At 38.0% G+C, this 21,442-nt stretch overlaps 1 protein-coding gene across 1 annotated transcript in view; it reads right to left on the bottom strand.

Moving 5' to 3' along the window:
• Positions 1–2,214: 2,214 nt before the first annotated feature.
• Positions 2,215–21,442, bottom strand: part of SPOCK1 (SPARC (osteonectin), cwcv and kazal like domains proteoglycan 1) — a 2,113,319-nt gene continuing 2,094,091 nt past the window's right edge. The window contains exons 10-11 of the mRNA XM_086931522.1: positions 14,648–14,785; positions 2,215–9,573 (exon numbers count right to left, since the gene is read on the bottom strand). Of these exons, the coding sequence (XP_086787648.1) occupies positions 9,383–9,573; positions 14,648–14,785 (329 nt within the window). The 3' untranslated portion in view covers positions 2,215–9,382. The remainder of the gene's footprint in view (positions 9,574–14,647; positions 14,786–21,442) is intronic.

The following is a 21,442-nucleotide window of genomic DNA, read 5'->3' as shown; positions in this document are numbered from 1 at the left end:
GAAGACGGAACCTGAATGCCTTCAACCCAGGACCCCAGAAGTTAGCCTTTGTGTCAGTTGGCCGACATCCTGTTTGAGTTACAGGGACAAAACAAGCTTCCAGAGGCCCTTCATGCTTTCCAGCTGATCAGGCCCAGCTGGACCTCCCTCTGTGGGAGTGTGTCCTGGTCCCCAAATCTGTCCTCAAAATCCTGAACCCTTGCCTGGAGTCAGAGTCTGCTCTTCCCTGCTAACAGAAGGCTTCCCTGGATCGGGTGCAGAGCCCCCCATCTCAGCACCACCCAGCTTCTGATTGTCAGCTTCACCAGATTCGACTCAGAACTATGCAGAGCCCCACCGCTCTCCACAACTCCCTATGGTAAGCCTCACTGAATTCAGCTCAGTGCAAAACAGGAAATACCAGAGCCTGCATAGTCATGCTGCACCATCTTCCCATCAAAGTCAGAAGGTAACACTTCCAGTGGGAAAACCTGGTTCTGTATCTAGCCCGAGCTCCCTCGTGGTCAAGCTGAACTTATGACTTTGATCCAGTCTGCTGCAACCAGATACCCGCAGTTGGCACTTCTCGCCTTTTGGTACTCTTTTTTACTTAAATATTTATAAACTCCTAACTTTGGTTCTACTGACTGGATTCTCGTCATTTTGGTGTCACGTTACTCATTAAAATAATTTCATTTTCTTGCATTTTGTTTTCACATTACTACTGTTTGAGTGATGCATAAATACTTTGCATATTGCCTCTAAGTTAAGCCTGACTGTTTGTGTATAAAGCTACCAGAGGATTAAGCACAGGCTTATATAGTGACTTTTGTGGTTCACCCTGAAAAGGTTTGTGAATGCTATTTTAAGTGCGTTCTCCCTCCTTCAACCAATAATCCAATTTCTTACACACAGTATGACTTAGTATATTTGCCAACTCCTCATCCACGTCTTGCATATCCATTTCGTTCATAGAATAGGGCGCGGGAAATCAAAGGGGTCAATAATATGATTTAAGAGCTGGCTGACTGCTCTAATTACGTCACTCTTTCTTCAGAGAAGTTTTCATTTATTTAATAAGCTGCTTAGAGGTTCACAGACACTAATGTCAGAATACCAGTGGCACTCTTTGGTTTCTGCTCCTCTTATAATTTTTCTTACAAGGGGAGGGAGTGGCAGAAATGAAAAACATACATAACATCCCTTCCTTGTACTTTAAGGGTGAGTATGGAAATATGTTTAAAGCCCTTCATATTTCTGTTATTATTCCCTTGTGGCCCCCCTGGAGCAAAACTGTCCATACTTTCAGACCTGTAAATGTGTAAGTGTTAAAGCAGTTTACTCCTTTCTCCTTCTAAATAATCCATTGTGCCGAATGTTGAAAGGTTCCTTTTTCTTTCCATGGGAAACAAATCTGGTGAGCAGATAATATATGACTTACATCCTGATCCCAAAAACTGATATTACTATTGTAATGCATTCATTTTGACATAGGGACCTGCAGGCCTGAGTTATAATCCCAGGCTCAGCCCATACCCAAAACGGTGTACTTGTGGGTACATCCACTTATCATTCTATACCTTAAAGTATGTTTATTGTAAAATAATGTGCAATCATAAAGAAACAGTGTAGTATCTTGTGCACTGCTGTTCAAATTACACATTGGCATTCTATCACTCCCTCATTTATTTATGATTTCTATTTTCTGGTTTTAACCACAACACATGCAAACAGTACTTCAGATTTGATATGATTAATCTCTCATGTCAAAGGATTGTTATATAAGTAACAGAAGTATGGGGCAGATTTACAAGCCCCTTGCGCTACTTTTGCGTCACTTTTCCCGTGTTAAAAATGATGCAAAAGTGGAGCAAAGGCCTTGTAAATCTGCCCCTATGTTTTACCAGATTTGATTATTTGTGTTAAATGATGCGAAGAAATGTACTAAGGTTTTTGAAATGTGGAATGTTTTTGGCAAATAAAATAAGACATATTAGGACAACTACAGCAGATTTCCTTGTTGTAAATCTCTTTGACACTGACAGACTGTGAGCTGGGTTTCAGTCAGTCTGTCCCCTTGCTGCCTCCATCCACGTTTCTGTTTTTTGATTCTCTGGATTTTTTGCCTTTACTGGCAAAGCTTATTTTACAAAAGTACATTTGATTGTCTGAAAGCCATGAGAAGTGAGCTACTTTGGGCCAGCAAAAATAAAGACAGAGAATAGCAAGCAAATCGCAGACAACAAAATTTTATTGAGACAGACAAAATTTCAAATATTTGGACTACAACTGAGCATTTATAATGAACCCTGGAAGTTATCCACATGTTGACATTCTATATGACTTTCAGTTTTAACACATCCATACTTGTATAATTGTACTACGTCAAACTTAATCTCTTCTTAGATTGGTCACTTATTACAAGAATACATATTTTAGGAGAAAAGGCAGCAACATTTTGAAAAATAGAAAAAGACCTTAAATTACCAAGTTATTTCATATAGTTACACTGCAGTCTTTTCATAAGGAAACTGTGGATAATAGGTCCGAATCCAAAGCAAATAATGTAAAATACTAAGGGGCATATTTACAAGCCCCCAGTGCCACAGGAACGTCACTTTTATCGATGTTCCTGTGGCGAAAGGTGCTTCGCCTTATTCACAAGGCAGCGTTAAGCCACTTAATGTGACTAAACACCCTTTCAGGCTATACTTAGTGTGAAAGGAGTGGGCAGTGGATGTTGCGGTGTGCGTTCCGCCACAACACCCATTGATTTTGACGCTGCCCCATATTTACAAGAATGGCTTAAATATGGGGCAGCACCAAAAGTAAGACCAGGAAAAACCTGGTCTTAAACAGGCGAAACGAGGAGAAAAACGTTATTTCTCTTTGTTTTTGCTGTTTCTATGTACGCTGCATTGTGCAGCGCACATAGAAACAGCAAAAAGCCATGTATGATTGTTTATGTGCAGGAAGGTGTCTCTTCCTGCACATAAACAATCATTAAAAAAATTATGAGTCAAACCTTGTATGTGTGCTCCAATAAAAGTTACAAATCACCATTTATGATTGTTTATATGAAGGAAGGGATACCTTCCTGCACATTAACAATCATTTCCCACAATGCAGGCACGTTTTCACTATGGTGCAAGGCTGCCCGCGTTGGCGCTAGGCAGCTACATTTAGCACCAGCGCAGGGAGAAACACAGGGCCGCACCGTATTGTTGTAAAATACGGTGCAGGCTTGCATTTCTAAAGTGAGAGAGCGCAGCATTAACCATCTTGGCTTAACGCCGCACTCCGCCACTTTAGCTGTAAATATGCCTCTAAATATGATAGGTCTTACTTTCTATTCCAAGACACTTGGATGTCATAAATTAAATGCAATTTAATGGAAAATGTGTAGCATTATACACCATCTAACAATTTAAATATCCTTTGGGCAAATTAGCCACAATTAAATCTATGAAAGATATAGCTTGTTCTTCTAGAAAGCTAGAATTTCCGTAACAATTTGCTTTCATTTGTAATGCTCACAATGGTATTAGCAACAGCAGACAAAATAAGTTGTGAGGGACAAATGTATGAACATGTTTAATGAGAATATGCAATAAAACAAATTGGAATGAAGTTAACTATATATCATAGTCTTGCATCTGATCGTCAACATGATTATTGATCTTGTTTGCACAACACCATATATGGAGAGTGAAATTAAAGCACTGACCAGTGGATTTGTTTGTGTGTCTGTATGACAAAGTTACTAAGATGTTGTGTGACATTTTGCAAAACTACTGATTTACATAATAAATTTTAAAACAATCATTGGGGTCTTCTTAACTTAACAGTCAGGGTCTGTAGTGCATCACTTACCTCAAATCAAATGTGCTATTACTCTAAGGATGCAGCAATTACATATTCATAAAATATACATGACTAAATGTTGAATATCACAGGTTCTGATGTTTGTAAAATTTGACTAAACAAGCTTGGTAGCATACCTGTGTTTTGCTGATGAACTGTTATCATTATCAGTACTCTCAATTTATCAGTGTGAAAATATGCTTTCAGTCCAAGATGTTTACATAAACAGAGATAACTATACATCTAACTGGTCATGAATGGTTCGCTTTACATTAGCATAATGAACCTTACAGTACTATCAGATACAAAAGAAATAACAATTAGAACCTATTTGCAGTTTTACTTATTTTGTTATGATCGTCCGTGCATTTCAACTGTTTGTGAAGTTCGTTTACAAATTGGAGTCAGATTAGTTTGAAGGTGGACAACGTAAACGTTTGTTTAATTGCAAAATAACACCAATAAACTGTTTCCCATCTAATTAATACGTTATCATGTATGAGAACTTGTAATAATGTATATGTCAGCTTTGTATGCATTAAACAACCACCCAGCCTGTATAGGAAGTAAGTCCCGAAAGGATTTGTATGGTACTTCATTTTCATAAACAGTGAAATTAATCAAACATATTGATATGTTAACTTGGTTGTTTGTAAGCTTGCTAAATGGGAAACAACTATATGAGGTAAGTTGCAACTTAGAAGCACATTTAATGTGTATGTTGGCTATATGTTAATTTACATATTGCCAGTCATAAACACTTTATAAATGTAATGGCTCAATTTTCTAATGAAACAATGCATATGGTACACAAGAGGAATACATGACCAATCAGAACCTTCCATGTTGTTCAAACACATGAACAAATTAATTATTCCTGGTCAGTAGTGCTTAGGCTATACAATTAATTTTGAACACATCACTCACAGAGTGCATAATTGCAATTCCACATTAACACAGATATTAAGTTACTGATGATTTATTTTTTTAGAAAGAACACCTCATTGTCAAATCCCTTTCAAATTAAAATGACACACATGTAAAACAGGAAGGATTTTGGGATGGCTCTGGTTTGTGGGTTTGGGCAAGAAGAAATCAATTTTTAATGTTGTGCATAAATGCTCATGGATCTGACCACCTTCACTATCCTTTGGAAATTGATGTTTCCAGTTGAATCCTATGTTGTAAATGCAAACATGACATTTATCAGGCCTACAAATATTAACAAAATAAAGCTGTATCTTTAGAAATACTAATAAGTATCTTGAAATAATTACAACTATGAAGGTAAATGAAATGATAAAGAATGTCAAGAATTATCTTTCCTGTACTGTATTTAAGAAATTTTGCAGTACTTTTACCTTTATTAGGTAATGCACACAAATAAGATAGTGTTGCTTTGCTGTCTTCATTGAATTAATTCTGTTTTATAGCTTACTATTTTCTTAAGAGACAACAAGAAGCACAATATTTTTTTAGTCTCTCAGCAGTTTCATATAAATAATGAGCAATTAATATAGTTCATTGACGTGTGTAAATTAACAGTTTTGCTTAATTAAAGTTATTAAACTAGTTAAATTGCTGAGGTGACGCCACTCTGGAAGTGTTAAAACGATACACTAAATTGAGCTGGGCACAATCTTTGACCTTCATGGAAATCATGCAAGTTTAGGTGGACCATTGGGAATAGGAAGTTTCCTAAATCTTTTTAATCTCTCTGATGACTGGACCAAAGCAGCCATCTAGCCCTCAACCACCTTCCCGGCGATCTGGTACCAGGTTTTACAGCGCCAAGATGCTCCCTTCGGAGCGAACGTTAGCGCTCTATAAATACCTATCCAATATCCAATATCCAAAATCTGTTGGGGGAAAACTTGTGGTACGTGCCCCAATTAAACAAGGCAAACTAACTTGCTTCTTCAATCTATGGAGTAGGGATCTGGAGCTATGCCAACCATCCCTCATCTCACCGAGGCTAAATAAAAAAAAATTGAAAAGGATTTGGGCTCCCATCATCATCTTCTGGTATTCAATCTACCAGGAGCTTTTGTTACCCTACATTAAAGATGAAATTAAGTTAGTCTCTTCAATCCTTTAGATCAAAGCATTGCTGAATTTCTATACAACCCTCACTAGCTTGTTTGTGAATTAAGGTTATTTAAAGCCATTTTGATTTATTGATTGAAGTATACTGCAGTTATAATTGTGAAACTGGGTCTGAGTCCCTGCAGAAAGTAGTGTGTAGTTATAAAAAGTGGCTAACTGTTTTGTATTCTGTAGAAATGTGGAATAGTAAGAAAACTTTCAGTAGGTCAAGTATAACATTAAAATGTTGTCAGGGAAACTATCTAGCATGAGTAAAGAATATCCACAAAAACCAACAATACCAAGCTTTGTTTTGGACTGTTCTGCAACAATTTTGCATAGTCTTATTGCCATTGTATTACAGGACATAGCTATATTATGTCCTTGTGAGAGCCATCCATTCCACATTTTAACATTTTGATGAGGTTCTAAGAATGACATTTTTGATAATAATTTTGATCTCAATAGTTATTTATATCTGTATATGTGCTTTATATATTTTTTGATCATCACCTAGCCTCATATTTGCTATTCTGTTGAAGGATTCCTAGTTGCAATATTAAAGATTAGGGAGACAATCATGGCACACAGGGTCTTCACAACTTAGGAAATGGGCTATTGCATTGCCATCCAGCTGATGGTCATTTTTGTAATGATATTGTACAAATACTATGGGAGGAAAATAATTGCTAAAGGATATTAATTTCAAATTTGCAGAGTTAGGGGCATGTAATAAAGCTGGGTTTTGGCTTCTGACCCATTTTTGTTATTGTAAACATTTTGAGATTTGTTTAAGATGGAGGTATTGTCACCTACATTTTGAACATAATATAATATTAACTTGCACATTTTTAGGGCTATTTCTATGAAAAGAAATAACTATTGAATTGAATAGATGAACAGATCACCTGAGCTTGAAAAAAAGAATATATAACACATCTAAATAGGTGTACAACATGCATTTTTTTAATGTAATGATGCAATGTTAAAAATTTACTTTTTCACCAAAGATTATTTTTGTTACAATGCAAAAACTAAGAAGGTGGCTAGAGAATAACATGTATTAGTCACTGTTCTTATTAAACTTGTAAGCCTAACTCTAGTGTCATGATGTAACCTCCTGTTATGTTTGAAAACGGAATATCTGCAGTATAAAGAAACAATGCTGTCTTTTCTAGGAAATATTTAGTTTTTTCAGTATGGAGAAAAAACATTTCATTGGTCATTTTGAAATTAAAAGTTTAGTCTTTTTAACCATGATGCCTGTTCTTTCAAAACCCATCTTTTGGAGTGCAATGAGCACTATTGTACTTGTGGGCCATGAGAGAAATAGCTTAAACTTCAAATCCTCATTGTAGCGAGCTGCATTTCTAAGAGGCATGTCTGTGGTTTTAAGAAAGAAAATGAGAAAATATAGCCAGTACATTATTGCACAACTACATACAAAATGGTGTTTGGTAGTATAGTTATCATAGATTGGAAATGGAGATGTGATTTGAACAGATGGGCTTTGTGTATTGTTTTGTGCACTTTCTGAATCCTTACCATCAGTAGAGATACCTTATTGTCCAGTACAGTGTATTCAGCAATTAATTCTAATATAAAGTCATGTTCCCAAATCCTCATTGACCATATAGTGTACAAGCCTACATGTAAAATGTTCTTACAGGTCTTCTTTGAGTATGAGATCAGTGTGTAATGACCTTAACAATCAACTCATGGGATATGATGCCAAGCTGTACCAGCACAGTTAATACTCGTCAAGTAAATGAACAAATATGTGTATTGACATGTCATGACAATTGTTGTCTGGTTTCCAGATGTTTTTGATCACATGGGAATAACTCCAGGGAAGAGAGCATGCATGTGGAATTCATTCAATTGCCATATCACACTATGTACCACATAGTTAAAAGCTGGAACGTAGTAACATAAAATAATGTTTCTTTTGTTTTGGTTTTACATTGTATATGGTAACACTCAAAGACATTTTATCAACAATACATACAAACTTGAACATGCCTTAGAACATCTTGCCTTGTGTTTCGACAAATATTTTTGACTGTACATCATATGATGTCATAAATTGAGCAAATCAGCATACAATAGATAAAAAAAGAATTTCTAGCATTAGTTTATCAATGAATTGTGCTACTGGATGGCAGCCATGTATCTGGTTGCAGAGCACAGTAACTTTGTTGAACTGGATAAATGTAAGCAACCACCCAAGTTTTGAATTGCAACTACAATTAAAACCTTAATGCTGTTAAAGAAACATATTGTTTTAAAGTTTCAAAACAAACAGAAGAAGATATTATTGTGGAGGAGTGAGTATTTCAATAAAAATGGTTTCCGACAGATTCTTTTTATATAGATCACATATGTACACTATTTAAGAAGAGTAACAGCTTGCTGTTAATGATGGCTTTGTTGGTTAACCTGCATGGTATGTAATGAGATAATTACACATCGTCCTAGATGTAATCAAAAATGTGTACTTCAACCGACTAGGTAGCATTTCATATCAAATAATTAGGAAGATTACGATAGTTGTTTGTCAGTATATGCTCTCTTCCTTCGCACACAAGTGAAATAATGAGCTGGGCAAATATATTATGATATTTGTACTCTCAGAGATGCAATGATAATTGCTGTCTTTAAGCTAGATCTCCTATGAACAACATGGGCCACCTACAGAACTCAGTCATCTTGTGCACATGCCAGAAAAACACGGTCTGCTACTCAGCAGAGTCCTGATGCCCTCTTACAACTGCAGAATAGTACAATTTTGCCAAAAAGTATAACCATTGGATCTGCCATTTTGTGGCACAGAATCAGGAATGCTTGTAATAAAGAAAACCAGGGTCTCAACAAGAGGACAATGAGACAGTGTACCAACACTCATTCTTAGTTTTGGCAAATGGCACACTGCAAGGACACACACCAATTACATGCAGGTCACATGTGGAGATCTCACTTTAATACAGACAGTCAAAGTATACAGAAGAAAAGAAACATCACGTTGTTAGTTCCATTAGTAGTGTTTTTTGGGCCATCATATTTTCACCATCAGAATTCTGTAAATTACTATATTTCCTTCGCAGTCATATACAAAGAATCTCATGCAAAGTCCTCTAAGAAAGAGCCAGCATGATCAACAGGAGTTCTATAGTGACTTCATGTTTTTGTAACCGGGTCACATATATTGGGTGGTGTGAGGGAGTTAATTTGCTCATATTTGCAATACGGAGATAAGGAGGTGGGTCAATAAAGATTGAAAAGCAAAACCTTAAAATCACTAAAGACTCAATAAAAAATGACCTTTGAATTAAACATGAATAAATATATTGTACTGAAGATCAAATACTTTTGTGGCAGGTGTTTCTGGATGCACCTGTCACTTTATCAGATTGCAATCATTGTGTAAAATTTGAGAGTCCGCTTTCCTTTAGGACTACCATATGTAGCCAAATTCATCATCCTTATCATCATCTTCATCTTCGTCATCATCATTAGTCGCTCGGATATGAAGCTTCAGTTTTCTTTCCTTGACAGTCTTTACAGCCTCGTGTTCGTCCTCAAGATCATCCAACAATATCACTGATCCACCACTGCCAAAATCCCCAGAGGTTTCTTGTTCCTCTTCTGAAAAATACAAGACAAATTCTAGTACACAGGCTGACATTGCAAGATAATCACTTGTGCACATGTACGTGTCATTTAGCTTGTGAAGTTAATTAAAATATTCTTCATTACCTCTTTACATTAACTTAACTTATGATTTCAGATGTTGTAAGTTCCTACAAAAATATTGGTAAATGCAGGGCTTCCTGAAAAGTTAGGTAGGCAATGTATTTTAGAAAATCAGTTGGGAATTTTCTCACATAGGGTAAGTCCAATATTTGAGGTAAACCTCCAACTTTTTTTCATTGCTAAGCGCAAATATCTCCAAAAGCTAACACCTGCCCTGAGCAGTTCTTAGCCATGTTATCCAATGGGAGGTGGATAACATGGCTAAGAGCATTAGCTCGGTAATGCATGAATATCGCTGACTTTTCAGCGATATTCATGCATTGCGGCGATTTTTATCGCATTTGCGATAAACCTTGGTAATCGGTAAAAATCGCCGCAGCTCAGCGGTAAATTTTTGTCTCTAACCAAGCAATAGCGATAATTATCGCTATTGCTTGGTAATATGCCCCTAGATTTTTCTTATGCTTAGCAAGATGATGCAAGGATCAGACACTGTTCTTGGGAAGGTAAATGGGCAGTGGCTGCTCCGCATCACCCCACTGCTCAAAAGGAAAAATAAAATGATAATAATGTATTGTTATTATCATTTTATTTTCCCTATTAATGTCAGTGGCAGGGCGGGGATGGCCACAGCAGGGAAGGAGTTGTGTGAACTCCCTAAGTGCGCATGAACTGTTTGGCCGGCCCTAGGGCCGACCAAACAGTTCATGCGCACTTTGCATGTTCCTACCAGACTGCATTACACAGCCTGGTGAGGAGCATGCACAGGCTCCCGTTCCACTGTGAGCGCAGATCCAAAGCATTGCAGCATTGTGATTGGAACCTGTGCGCTCAGGTGCTTCCTGCTGCGGCCGGGACAGGAAGATGAAGAGGACGAGGATGGAGAAAAGGCAGCGGCCAGCCGTTAAAGGTAAGTCCTTTTTTCATTACATTCCTCTCAAACCCCTCTCCACCCCATCAACCCCATCCGGTAGCAGCCACTACTGTTAATAGGATTTGAGGAGCTTACTTGGAACAGAAAGCCTGTGACTTGGTGAAAATTCACCAGGTCAGAGGTGGCAAAGGTTTATTTAATGATGACATTACATTTCATGTCTGAAGAGTGGAAGGTAAATGCTTCGTTAAAGAATGGAGTTAACAATGATAGCCAGAAAGGGGCAATATTCTTAGGACTTTGCTTAGCTATATAAGATGAGATTCACCTGTCACCTTTAATCATATCCTGCACTAATGCTAACAAAGACAAAGGGCCCTATTCACAAAGGTAAATTCAGTCCTAAACGTAAGCAACATTTCCCAGTACATATCTGCATCCAATTTTACCACAGCTTTTGCTACTCTCAAATTTTATATGGAATGCAAGTTAGCCAAAGCCCTCCTTTACCCCATAGCTTCTGTGGCTTTTTCAATCCTGAGCACTTTTTTAATGTTTGGAACATTTTGTGGCAAATCCTTCAAAATGTTTTCTTCCTACATGATATTTCCAGGCCACATTTGCCTCACTTTTTTACCCTACATGCAGGGGATTCCATGTTAACCAAGAATTTATAGATTTCTCTGGAGCAGACCGAGAAATAGCCAAAAGTGTTTTTGCAAGAAAGCATAAGGTTTTCTTTTACAGATCTGTAAAAATAATATTTATTTTTTAACCATAGTTTTTGCATTTTGTATAGTGATGGTGACTTTTTCATATTTTGGTGGTTCCTACCTACTTGCAGTATGGGGGAAAGCAGGAGTGAAACCCATTGATGACCCTGGAAAGCTATGAAATCTAGACAAAATTCCAAATTCAGCAAGGGGCCATTTGTGCAGATAGTCCTTGATTATCCCAAGGACAGTTATCCTTAGGTAGGCCCTAAGTGACCCTAAGGGCAGGGTGCTGTCACTAAAAAGCAGGACATGTGCTTGTAAGTTTTCATTGTCCTGCCATTGACAAATGGCTAAATTCATTCTTTAACTCCTGGGAGGCCTACTCTTTCTAGAGACAAGCATTGGGGATTCCTTAACACACCTTTTAAGCTGTAATTCCTGACCAGAATGGAGTAGTTACTTACGGGGTCATTAGGATAGCGGGCAGATCGCCACCGCCCATATGGCGGTGGCGATCCACCCACTAAACACCTCCGCCCGCTGTGAATATTCCCCTGCCACATTACCGCAATGTTACAAATGCGGCATGCGTCCGCCAGTGTGGCGGGCGCATCCTAATTGTGGGTGCTGGACCACCGCAAGCATTGCGGGCAGTCCCGCTTCCTGAGGGTATGTCCGCCCACCATACTAATGACCCCCTTAATGTTTAATATAACTGGAATGGTGTTGATAAATCCTCTTTAATGGTAAAGTTACCATTTTAGAAATGCCTCTTTTAGAAAGCGGACATTTGTCTGCTCTGAACTTCGCTCTGTGTGTCTGCAGCCTTTCTTCAATAGACCTCTGCCCTGGGTGGCAGCTACAGTTTGTGCATTCTTTAGGGAGCACAAACACAGGAAGGGCTGGGTGTGACAGAGGTCTCATCTGCATTAATCTGCATTCTAGTCTTCCTGGGCAGGAAGGGAGAGAGATAGCTCACACCTACACCTGAATGGGCTGTATCCTGTCCTCACACAGAGGGCTGATTGCCCCCCACAGACAGCCTGTAGAGAGGGCTGGGTTGAAACGGATGCTTGTGCACTTCAGAGAACTCCTTTGAAGTCACTCTTCAAATCAAAGGCACTTTTGGGTATAATTACCAGGACTCTGGCCCTATCAAATCAGTACACACCTGGACCTGGGAACAACTCTGCTGGAGTACAGACTGCTGAGCTGTAAGGATACCCACTTTCTTGTGACTGACTGTTCTGAGGAACACCTTCTCTGCTTTGTTGAGCTGCCCTGCTGCCTGATGATCTCTGCCCAGCTGAGAACAAGGACTGGACCTATCTCATCTCACTTGAACCCAGAGTGACTCTAAGGGCTTGCTGGCTTGCCTCCTGCTTTCTGAAGTCTCTGGGACACAAAAGACATTCTGCAATCCTGTTCTTGCAGCTGAAATCTGCCATTTGTGAGTCCTACCCTTTCCTGATCTGGCCCCCTCCAGTCCTGGGCCTCAGAAGTGGGTTCTGCAGCTTATTTCGTGCAAAATCGACGCATCTCCAACCCAACACCGGATCTAGAGCTCGCGCAGCTCGATGACGACACTCTGCGTGGCTCGATGGCAACACATTGCGTTCACTTCAACGGAGCTCGGCGACGACACAATGAACCCAACTGTGTGGAAAAGAGCACTGCATCAAGCCCTTGACGTTGACACTTTTCTCCATCCAAGGGACTTTTTCAGCGGACCATGCGTGAGTTCTGGAGCCTGCATGCTCTCCATTACGGTCAGCCCGAACTTTTGAATTTGCCCAGGTCCCTCAAAACCTCAAGTAAAGTAACCTTTTGACTGCTAGTGACTTCTAAGCACTATTTTGGTTTATTCTTTAAAAATTCATATCTCGACTTCTACTTATTGGATTTTTGTAGTTTTGGTGTTTGTTTAATAAGATAAATACTCTATTTTTCAAAACCTGTCTCTGAATATTTTCATTGAGTTTCTGTAATTTAAGAATTACACAAATACTTTATACATTGCCTCTTAAGTTAAGCCTGACTGCTCTGTGCCAAGCTACTAGAGGGTGAGCACAGGTTAGTTTAGGGTGTATCTGGCTTACCATGACTAGGGTGGTGGTCCCTACTTGGACAGGGTGCAAACCTCTGCCAACTAGAGACTGCATTTCTAACAGGTTTTTTGTATATTTTTCTATTTTTAGTTAATTGTATGTTTATTAGCATTTTTGTTAGACTCCCATGCATTTCTGTTTAAAAGACCAACAAGCTCATATTATAAAACATGAGGTTATATTTTGTTCTGGTCCTAATGAAGGTGGAAGTAAAATCTGGCACCTAGCCAATGAAACGTACGCTGAATTTTTTTTATGTGATAAATGCTGTTGGCCATACAAGGAGGAAAGAACCTATTGTGTCTCTTTGGCTCGTGGAGTTTGGATCTACAGCATAGGCCTTGTTTTTAATCCGAATTTGGAAGTAATTTTGTGATGTGATTGGGGCTAATTTAATTATGTTGATTTAAAACATCTTGTTTCTGTATTTGATTAAAGAACATATTTTTAAACATTGAGGCATATATTCAATAATTATTTTTGTATGAATAAAAATATATATGTAGTATAATAATAACGTTTTCAAATGGAACTTATTTGTTGAGGTTTAGAAGAGTGTTATATGATTAGTGGGGACTCTTGTGCCCAGTTTAATGCCACTTCCTTTTGGTTTGCTGTAACAAATGAATTAGAGAAACATCACTCCCCCCCAAAGAAAAGATGTTGACAACATACTCTATAATTGTACTTCTTTAACTTGTGGTTGTTTCTACAAAATGATTTGAAATATCAGTATGATCCCTATGGTAAGCTCCCAGACTTGTATATGTGTAATTACTTTCGTACATCATCAAATCTGCTGCAAATCTGTGTTTGATAATTTCACAATGATGCTTAATTGCTAGAGAAATTTGCATGATTTTTTGTGTTATGCCTTCCTAAGGTTGAACAAGCAACACTTGAATCACAACATAACATATTTGCATGTAACTTGTTACCTGAGTCACCAACAGTTTGATTGCAGAACGCAATGATAACACATTGTTTGGGATTCTAAGGTATTAGCATGGACAATCTCACAGAATGGGATGATTTAAAGCTAATTAACTTCCATGGCATCAATGCAATGGCCTCAAGGCAATATATGGCAGGCTAGGCAAATAAAACCGCCATACTCATTCCCATGGACGTGGTCAGATACAGTCACAATTAGGTTGCACGGTGTCCCTTATACCTGAGCCCGGGTGCCACTTTACCTGTTGCTCTATTGATGGTAACACCAGTGAGCTAGTTTACATATTATCACACAGCAGAGCATTTGTACTCACCACAAGTGACTGCTCCTTGCTTCCTAGAACCAGCCAGTTCATTTCCATACTTATCGACACACCAGCACTGCCCTGTGCTTCCATGACACTGGGTGGCTTTGTAATACCCTTCTTCATTACACCTTGGGATAAACGCTCCTAAGGAAAGTACAAATACAATGAGTCATTGCTAATAGCAACATTCTGCTTTCCACCAATATAAAAACAACATTAACTGTAACAGTAACTATTTTTGTAGCTACATACAATGGGAAGAGTCTTTATAAGTGCTCCAGATTGAACTCCTATAACATGGCAAAATGTTTTTTTAATGTTATTTTTATGGATTTGAGTTATTTTGAGCTTGTGTGTACAAAAATATACTTATTTCAGCTTTGGAAATAGATATTGTTTTCTTCCTCATTGTTTTATGGTTACCTTACTGAATGATGTAAAAACGTTGCTTAATAATATCCAGTACTGTGACAAAGCTTTGTCAAAATTGTAAACAGACCTAATTTTGTGCCTGTCTGACCGTGCCTAAGAGAGCTTTCCAAATGTTCTGCTTCTTCAGAAAATTTGATTGGTGCTGACTTCAAAGTTCTTTGAACTATAGCAACCCTTATATTTGCTCTAGTGCAGATTAAATTAAGACTTCATTCTTCAAGTCTCTCAAAACTGCAAATGACTGCTCTTGTATGCAGAGTTGATTGTGCCAAGATGACACTCTTAAATAATGCATTTACATAACAAAAATGGGATGTGTACCCTGTCATGAAACCTTTTGGCTGCTAAATGTCCTTTTTTATAATAGTGCATATGTAAACTTTGTGATATTGCATTATTGTATGTAGTAGCCATTTTGTTTATAGCAGTGTGATCTAAGATATACTCTGTATTTCAAAAACCTTTAGTGGAATACATAGCTTTTTTATGTTAATAGCGCTAACTTCTCTGTCTCTCTGTTAACACAAAGGTAACATGTTGGGTGGTCTATTCCATCATATCCAGAGACCTTATTATAAAGTTAATTTATTTTATTTAATATTTACAACTCTGTTAAAGATGATCACTAGTGTTGGTCTAATCTACAAAACACTTTCTACAGGTTCCAAAGGTAATTCTATTCTAGGTGGAGACTTTAATGATATTCTGAATCAATTTATTGATAGGAAATCTAAATATAGGTTTGTTCCTACTAAATTACATAAATCATTAACATCTTCTGTAACAATGAGGGCTATTACTAATGTGTGAAGACTTTGCAATGCAGATTATGCTGAATTTTATTTTCATGAGACTTCCCCACATACGAAGTCCACCTCTTAAACTTTATTTACAACCTCCCTTTATGGCATCCATTTCTCTCTCAGATCATGCCTCTGTTATGGCTAAATATAACGTCAGGAATTGGTCCTAATATAGGTAGATGGAAATGTGATAATTTACTTATGGAGATTTAATAATTACTTAATTTCAGCTGAAGAATTTGCTATCTTTTTGATGAATTATTTAAATGGAATCTTACAGTTGATGCTTCTAGAATTAATAATTGGGTTGCTTTTAAAGCAGCATTTAGAGCACTTACTATGCACATGTGGTCTCATATAGAATATTCTGATTAACATAAACAAATTCAATCATTGATGCCTAAATCACTTTAAAACACCTTCAATGCTTAAGGCACTCTTAAATTTGAACTTAAAATGTTTGCCACATTAAATATTTTTTTACGCACTAAATATCAATTTTATGGTGACTGAAATAAAGCAGGCAAGATGTTAGCGTATTATTAAAAAATAAAAAAGAATGTAAATGTATTAATGATATTATTAATGCAGTTTCGAAATCTAAAACTATCTCAACATCTCTAACTCTTTTGAAAAGCATTATGAAAACATCTATATTTATGTGTGCATCACTTTTCAGTAAGATCTTGATCAATTTTCCAATAAAGTTCTTCTCTTCTATCACTTTTTTGGATCTAATAAAGGAATATATCAGAAATTCTCTCAAAAAAGGTAAAGCTCCTGGCCCTGATAGCCTATCTATCTAGTTCCCATTTTCCATCAATTTCCCCCCAAATGTTTGGATGTATTTAAGTCATCATTGTTTACATCACTTCTAGAAGCCCTCATAACTCGTTTATGATCACTATAAATATTATGGACTGATGCCTTTGATTAATAGTGCATGAAATACATACATTAAAAGTCTTGCTACTCATTTGTAATAAATTACTTCCCTACTTATCAAGTCAGGTCATCCTGTTTTTAATGTAGATGAGTCACCGATAATTCTAATATCATTCTATAAGCTTCAAACAAATAATACTCATTTGTCTGCTATTTCATTCGAAGCCAGAAATTATTTTGGTCATATAAATTAGAATTATATGTTTAAAATTATTAAATCCACAATTGGTTTGGTTTTGGTAACAAATTCTTTAATTTCATTAAACTATCATATACTAACAGATTTTTTCTAATGGATACTCTTCCTATTTTGATTTGGGTTGTGGTACTAGATAAGGTTGCCCTCTTTTCTCTTGGGTGAAGGTGTAGTTAAAATTGGCTACAGGCGCTCCCTTAACACTGTTTATTCATGGTAAATGTCTGTGCCAAGATTACAAACAGGACTGAACCAATCAGGTATAGTGATGAATCTTTGGTTTTACAGTGCAAGACAGTGGAGTCGATCCATGAGTCGATTCAGCTCTTTGGTGAATTAGTATAGCAGTACACTAAAACTGTATATCATTTGCTTATTATTTGTTAGTCCAACAAAATGGTGAGACAAAGGTATTGTCTGGAATAAATAAATTGTTGATGAAACAATATTTAATCATTTGAAAATATTCAAACCAAAGGTATTCTTCCTACTTCTTATTGTTTAATTTTCCAAGAGGCTCAATTCCATTTGCCTATAATATTAGTTGAAAACTATGTCCAAGAGCCTGTCACGCACTCTCATCTGTCAAATCTTATTTGCAATAGTTCCATACCCCAGGTGGCCATTATTATAAGGACACGTCTCCTACTTGAGGTCTAATTTAGGGCTGAAATTGCTCCGGAACAGAGTTTACTAGGCATTTGGGACATTCATGTTTGGAACGATACTTGGACAAAGATCACAGCTATTGCTATCCTTCAAAACTGAAGATGGAAAATGTCGATTTTTACACGGTATTGACCCAACTTTTGCCTTCTTTAGTTGTACCCATTTTTGTTGGTCATAGGACTTTGGGCACTTTACTCCAGCCAACCAGTGGTAAAGTGCGTTTGCTCTCCCTTTTAAGCATGGTAAAAATAGCATATAGTCAATTGGCACATTTAAGCTACTTATAGGTTCCTAGTATATGGTACTACTTGTACCATGGGCCTGTAAATTAAAATTAAGTGGGCTGCAGCACTTATTGTGCCACCCGAAAAGTAGCACTGCAAAACATGTCTCCAGGTCTGCCCTTGCAGCCTGTGGGTGCAGTTTTAAACTGCCATTTCCACCTGGATAACCAAACCTTTCGCAAAGCAGGCAAAAACCTTCCTTTTTAAGGCTTATAAATCACCACAAGGAAGGCCCTAAATGCCATAGGGCAGGGTTCATGGTACTTCGAAAAGTAGCACATGTATAATTAAGGGTTTACATATGTGGGCAGTGAATAGCCTCCAAACTGGTTTCTCAAAGTGGCAAGGATGGCATTAACATATAAAACCCTGGATTACATTAGAACTCCTTGTAAAGCTTAACTTTATTTTGGAAATAGTTAGAAACATGATTCAAAGACTTGCTTTAAAAGTAATTAACAATCCAACTTAATGGTATAGTTGGGTTTTATATTACCTTTTTGGAAATAGAACATTTAGAAAGGTGCCATTTTCATGTCTAAACCTGAAAAGGCCTGATAGCTACCCTGGAGTGTAAGGTGTATTTCTCCCAGACAGTGTACAAAGAGCCCTACTTATTGAGAGGGGGACTCCTTTGACCCTATGGCCTGGGGTGCTGTGCCCAGCTCCATTCTGAGCTACACGGATGCCTAAATTCTCAAAGACAGATAAAGTTGACACCTAGGACTGACACCCCTTTGTCTCTCTCGTCAAGCTGGCACAAAAGTCAAAGGGGGCAGAAGAACTGACCAGAATTTATTTAGGGGGTGGACAAAAGTTTGCCCTCCTCCCAAAAGCTGGCACTGAGCATTAAAGTGGACCCCACAGGCCACTCCTAAGAACACTCCTGGACCTGTCTGTCTGGAGAACCTGAAGTAAGACTGTACCTGCTTGATGTGAACACAGGACCCTAGAAGTAATTCCAAGGGTCAGCTGGCTAACCTCCTGTTTGAACTACAGGGACACAGCCAGCTTCCAAAGGTCTTTCTTTCTGCGTCTGCCCAGCTGGCCAGTCTCAATTGGACCTGCCCTGTGCCCTGCTGATGTATCTGCTGGAGTGAGTCCTAACCCCCAATTGGCGTCCTTCAGCTTTTGGTCTCTTGGCTGGTGTTAGAGTGTACCCCTTCTGCCCAAACTGCAAAAGTTGAGATATAGAAACTTTTTGCCAATTCTTCCTTCAGAGACCAAGTGGGAGACAGGGACCGCTGTCATCATCAAATTGCCAGTCAGAATTAATTTGCTGGTTTGCCCAGCTGAAGGAGATCTGACTTCCTGAAAAGTTCCCAAGCTCAAACTTAGAGGGTTTAATCGAGACCAGTGCCAAGCAGTAACGCTTCGACATCAAGGCATCCCTGGGCACAGACGGCGGACTTTGCATAATTGGGAATGTTGCACCTTTGTTGAAGACTGTTTGACACCAGGTGGTCTGAATTCTCATGAGGAACTGGCTGTGCATTAGGGGGAGTGACTGTGTAATTCCATGGCCATGGTTGCGGGAATCTGTATTAGAATTGGCTCTGAAGACGTGATGAAAATTTGCATGAATTTTTTTTTAAAATGCTGAATATTTTCTATGCTACTATATGGTTAATTGGAGTAAGGTGGTGGGTAAGGAAATGTTTCAGAAGAATTTGAGTCATGACGGGTATATTAATGTGGAATTGAGAAGACAAGTGTCACATTGGTTGGGAGAAGAGCCCATTCAGGGCCTTATGAAATTTGCTATGTGTGAAATGTATTATGTGTGAAAAATATTATGTGCGGTACACATGCCCATCTGTGAGCAAAATAGCAGGTCTTTGAAAAAAGTAACGGACCGAGACATAAAGGATTGCGATTTTAATGAGTTTTGTGCCGTCTTTTTTCAAAACTTTATTGATTAATATATGCACTGAAGTTTGTTGCACCTGATAAAATGTTCGCCAAAATCGTTTGCACATTACAAGATGCCCACCAAGAGTGGCAGTATTGTCTCTTCTCAATGTTAATGAAAATGTAATTGACATAAAAAACAGCCATTTCAGGTATGCCATATCACCATCGATAAATGCGTTATATATACATTTATTCCCTGCTTTTTCTGCCTGATATCTGCTTATTCAGGGGCCCTCTTACGTTTTTGACTAAATGAATCCCACCTTTGTACCAGTTTCAACCTTGCTTGTCAAAAATGTGTGATCGTAACTAGTCAGGACTACTGGTGTGATCATATTTTTTACACTTAATTGCTTGTGCAGAATAGATTGATTACATATATATGTGGTGCATAACACTGCCAGTAAATGTGCACATTTTAAGTATGCAATAGCCAATGCTTCTCATAAATTTTAGAAGCACAACCTGTTTTTTAGAAGGACAAACTTTTGCGACCCATCTACCTTTAATGGACATGATGCAGGTGTTTTTTTTAATGTAACTAAAGGTTTGTGGGGAAGCACACTGTCATTTTAATGACAGCCCATTTTCCACTGAATTGGCTGCTAGATTTGCACAGACATATAGTATTACTGTGCTAAAACTATATTGCACACAAATTATAACATGTGGCAATTGGGTTTCAGTGAACATGTATCATTTGTGCATCACCAAGTAAAGGGTCTTAATTTGTTCTATCCCTATTAAAATCGTTGTTTCCATCACATTAAGAAGAATAGAAAAGTGCTTTGTTTTTGCTTTCCTAACTGCTGAATGTGTACAGTTAATTTACAGGTTTATGTATGTTACAAAGAAATTACCCGCTACTGTTTTTCCGTTCACACTCCCATTGCCCCAGCAAGTATCACATAATTCACTTTACTTTGTATCACTGACTCCAAAGTGAGAGGAGTTTGAATACACAAGTTCCCATGTTAAAAAAAGCAACAATAGTCAGAAGACAAAGCCTGCCACTTGACCTCTGTCTTTGAAGCACAACAAGTGTGTCAAGATAAATGCAGAATTTGAAGGCATATATGTATTGCTTGGACTTTTGCAACCCTCCAGTTCGGGAAACCCCGCAACAGAACAACGTGTGCTGTTCAGCCAAGTCATTTCAGGCTTGGCTGAGCCAAACCTGTGGCTTTATGTCCAATACCATCCCTCCTGAGACCTATAGAAGGGCAGATCTGCCCATTGACCAAGGAAGAGAAGCACACTGCTCCATAAACTCCTCTGTTGTTGGATTGTCAACATTTATATCTTCTGAATTTCAGGTTATGCAACTAACCTTCTCCTCTAAAGATGCTATTACAAAGGTCCACGCCTGCACTGACAATTTCTGAAATAGCAGTTCAACCAACAGCGCACACCGGGATACTTTTGATACAAAAGTTTATAAAGTGTCATTGCACCTCCGGAGGAAGCATTACATTTGGTGAGCAATGAATGATAATTGCTTTTTTGAACTGCAAACGTCAACACTCTTTAAGATACAACACAAGTATAGCTGTATGTG

The sequence above is a fragment of the Lissotriton vulgaris genome, chromosome 7 (genome assembly GCF_964263255.1).
Source record: "Lissotriton vulgaris chromosome 7, aLisVul1.2, whole genome shotgun sequence".
NCBI lineage: Eukaryota > Metazoa > Chordata > Amphibia > Caudata > Salamandridae > Lissotriton > Lissotriton vulgaris.
Note: the sequence above shows the minus strand (reverse complement) of the source record. Positions and strands in the feature narration are given on the sequence as shown.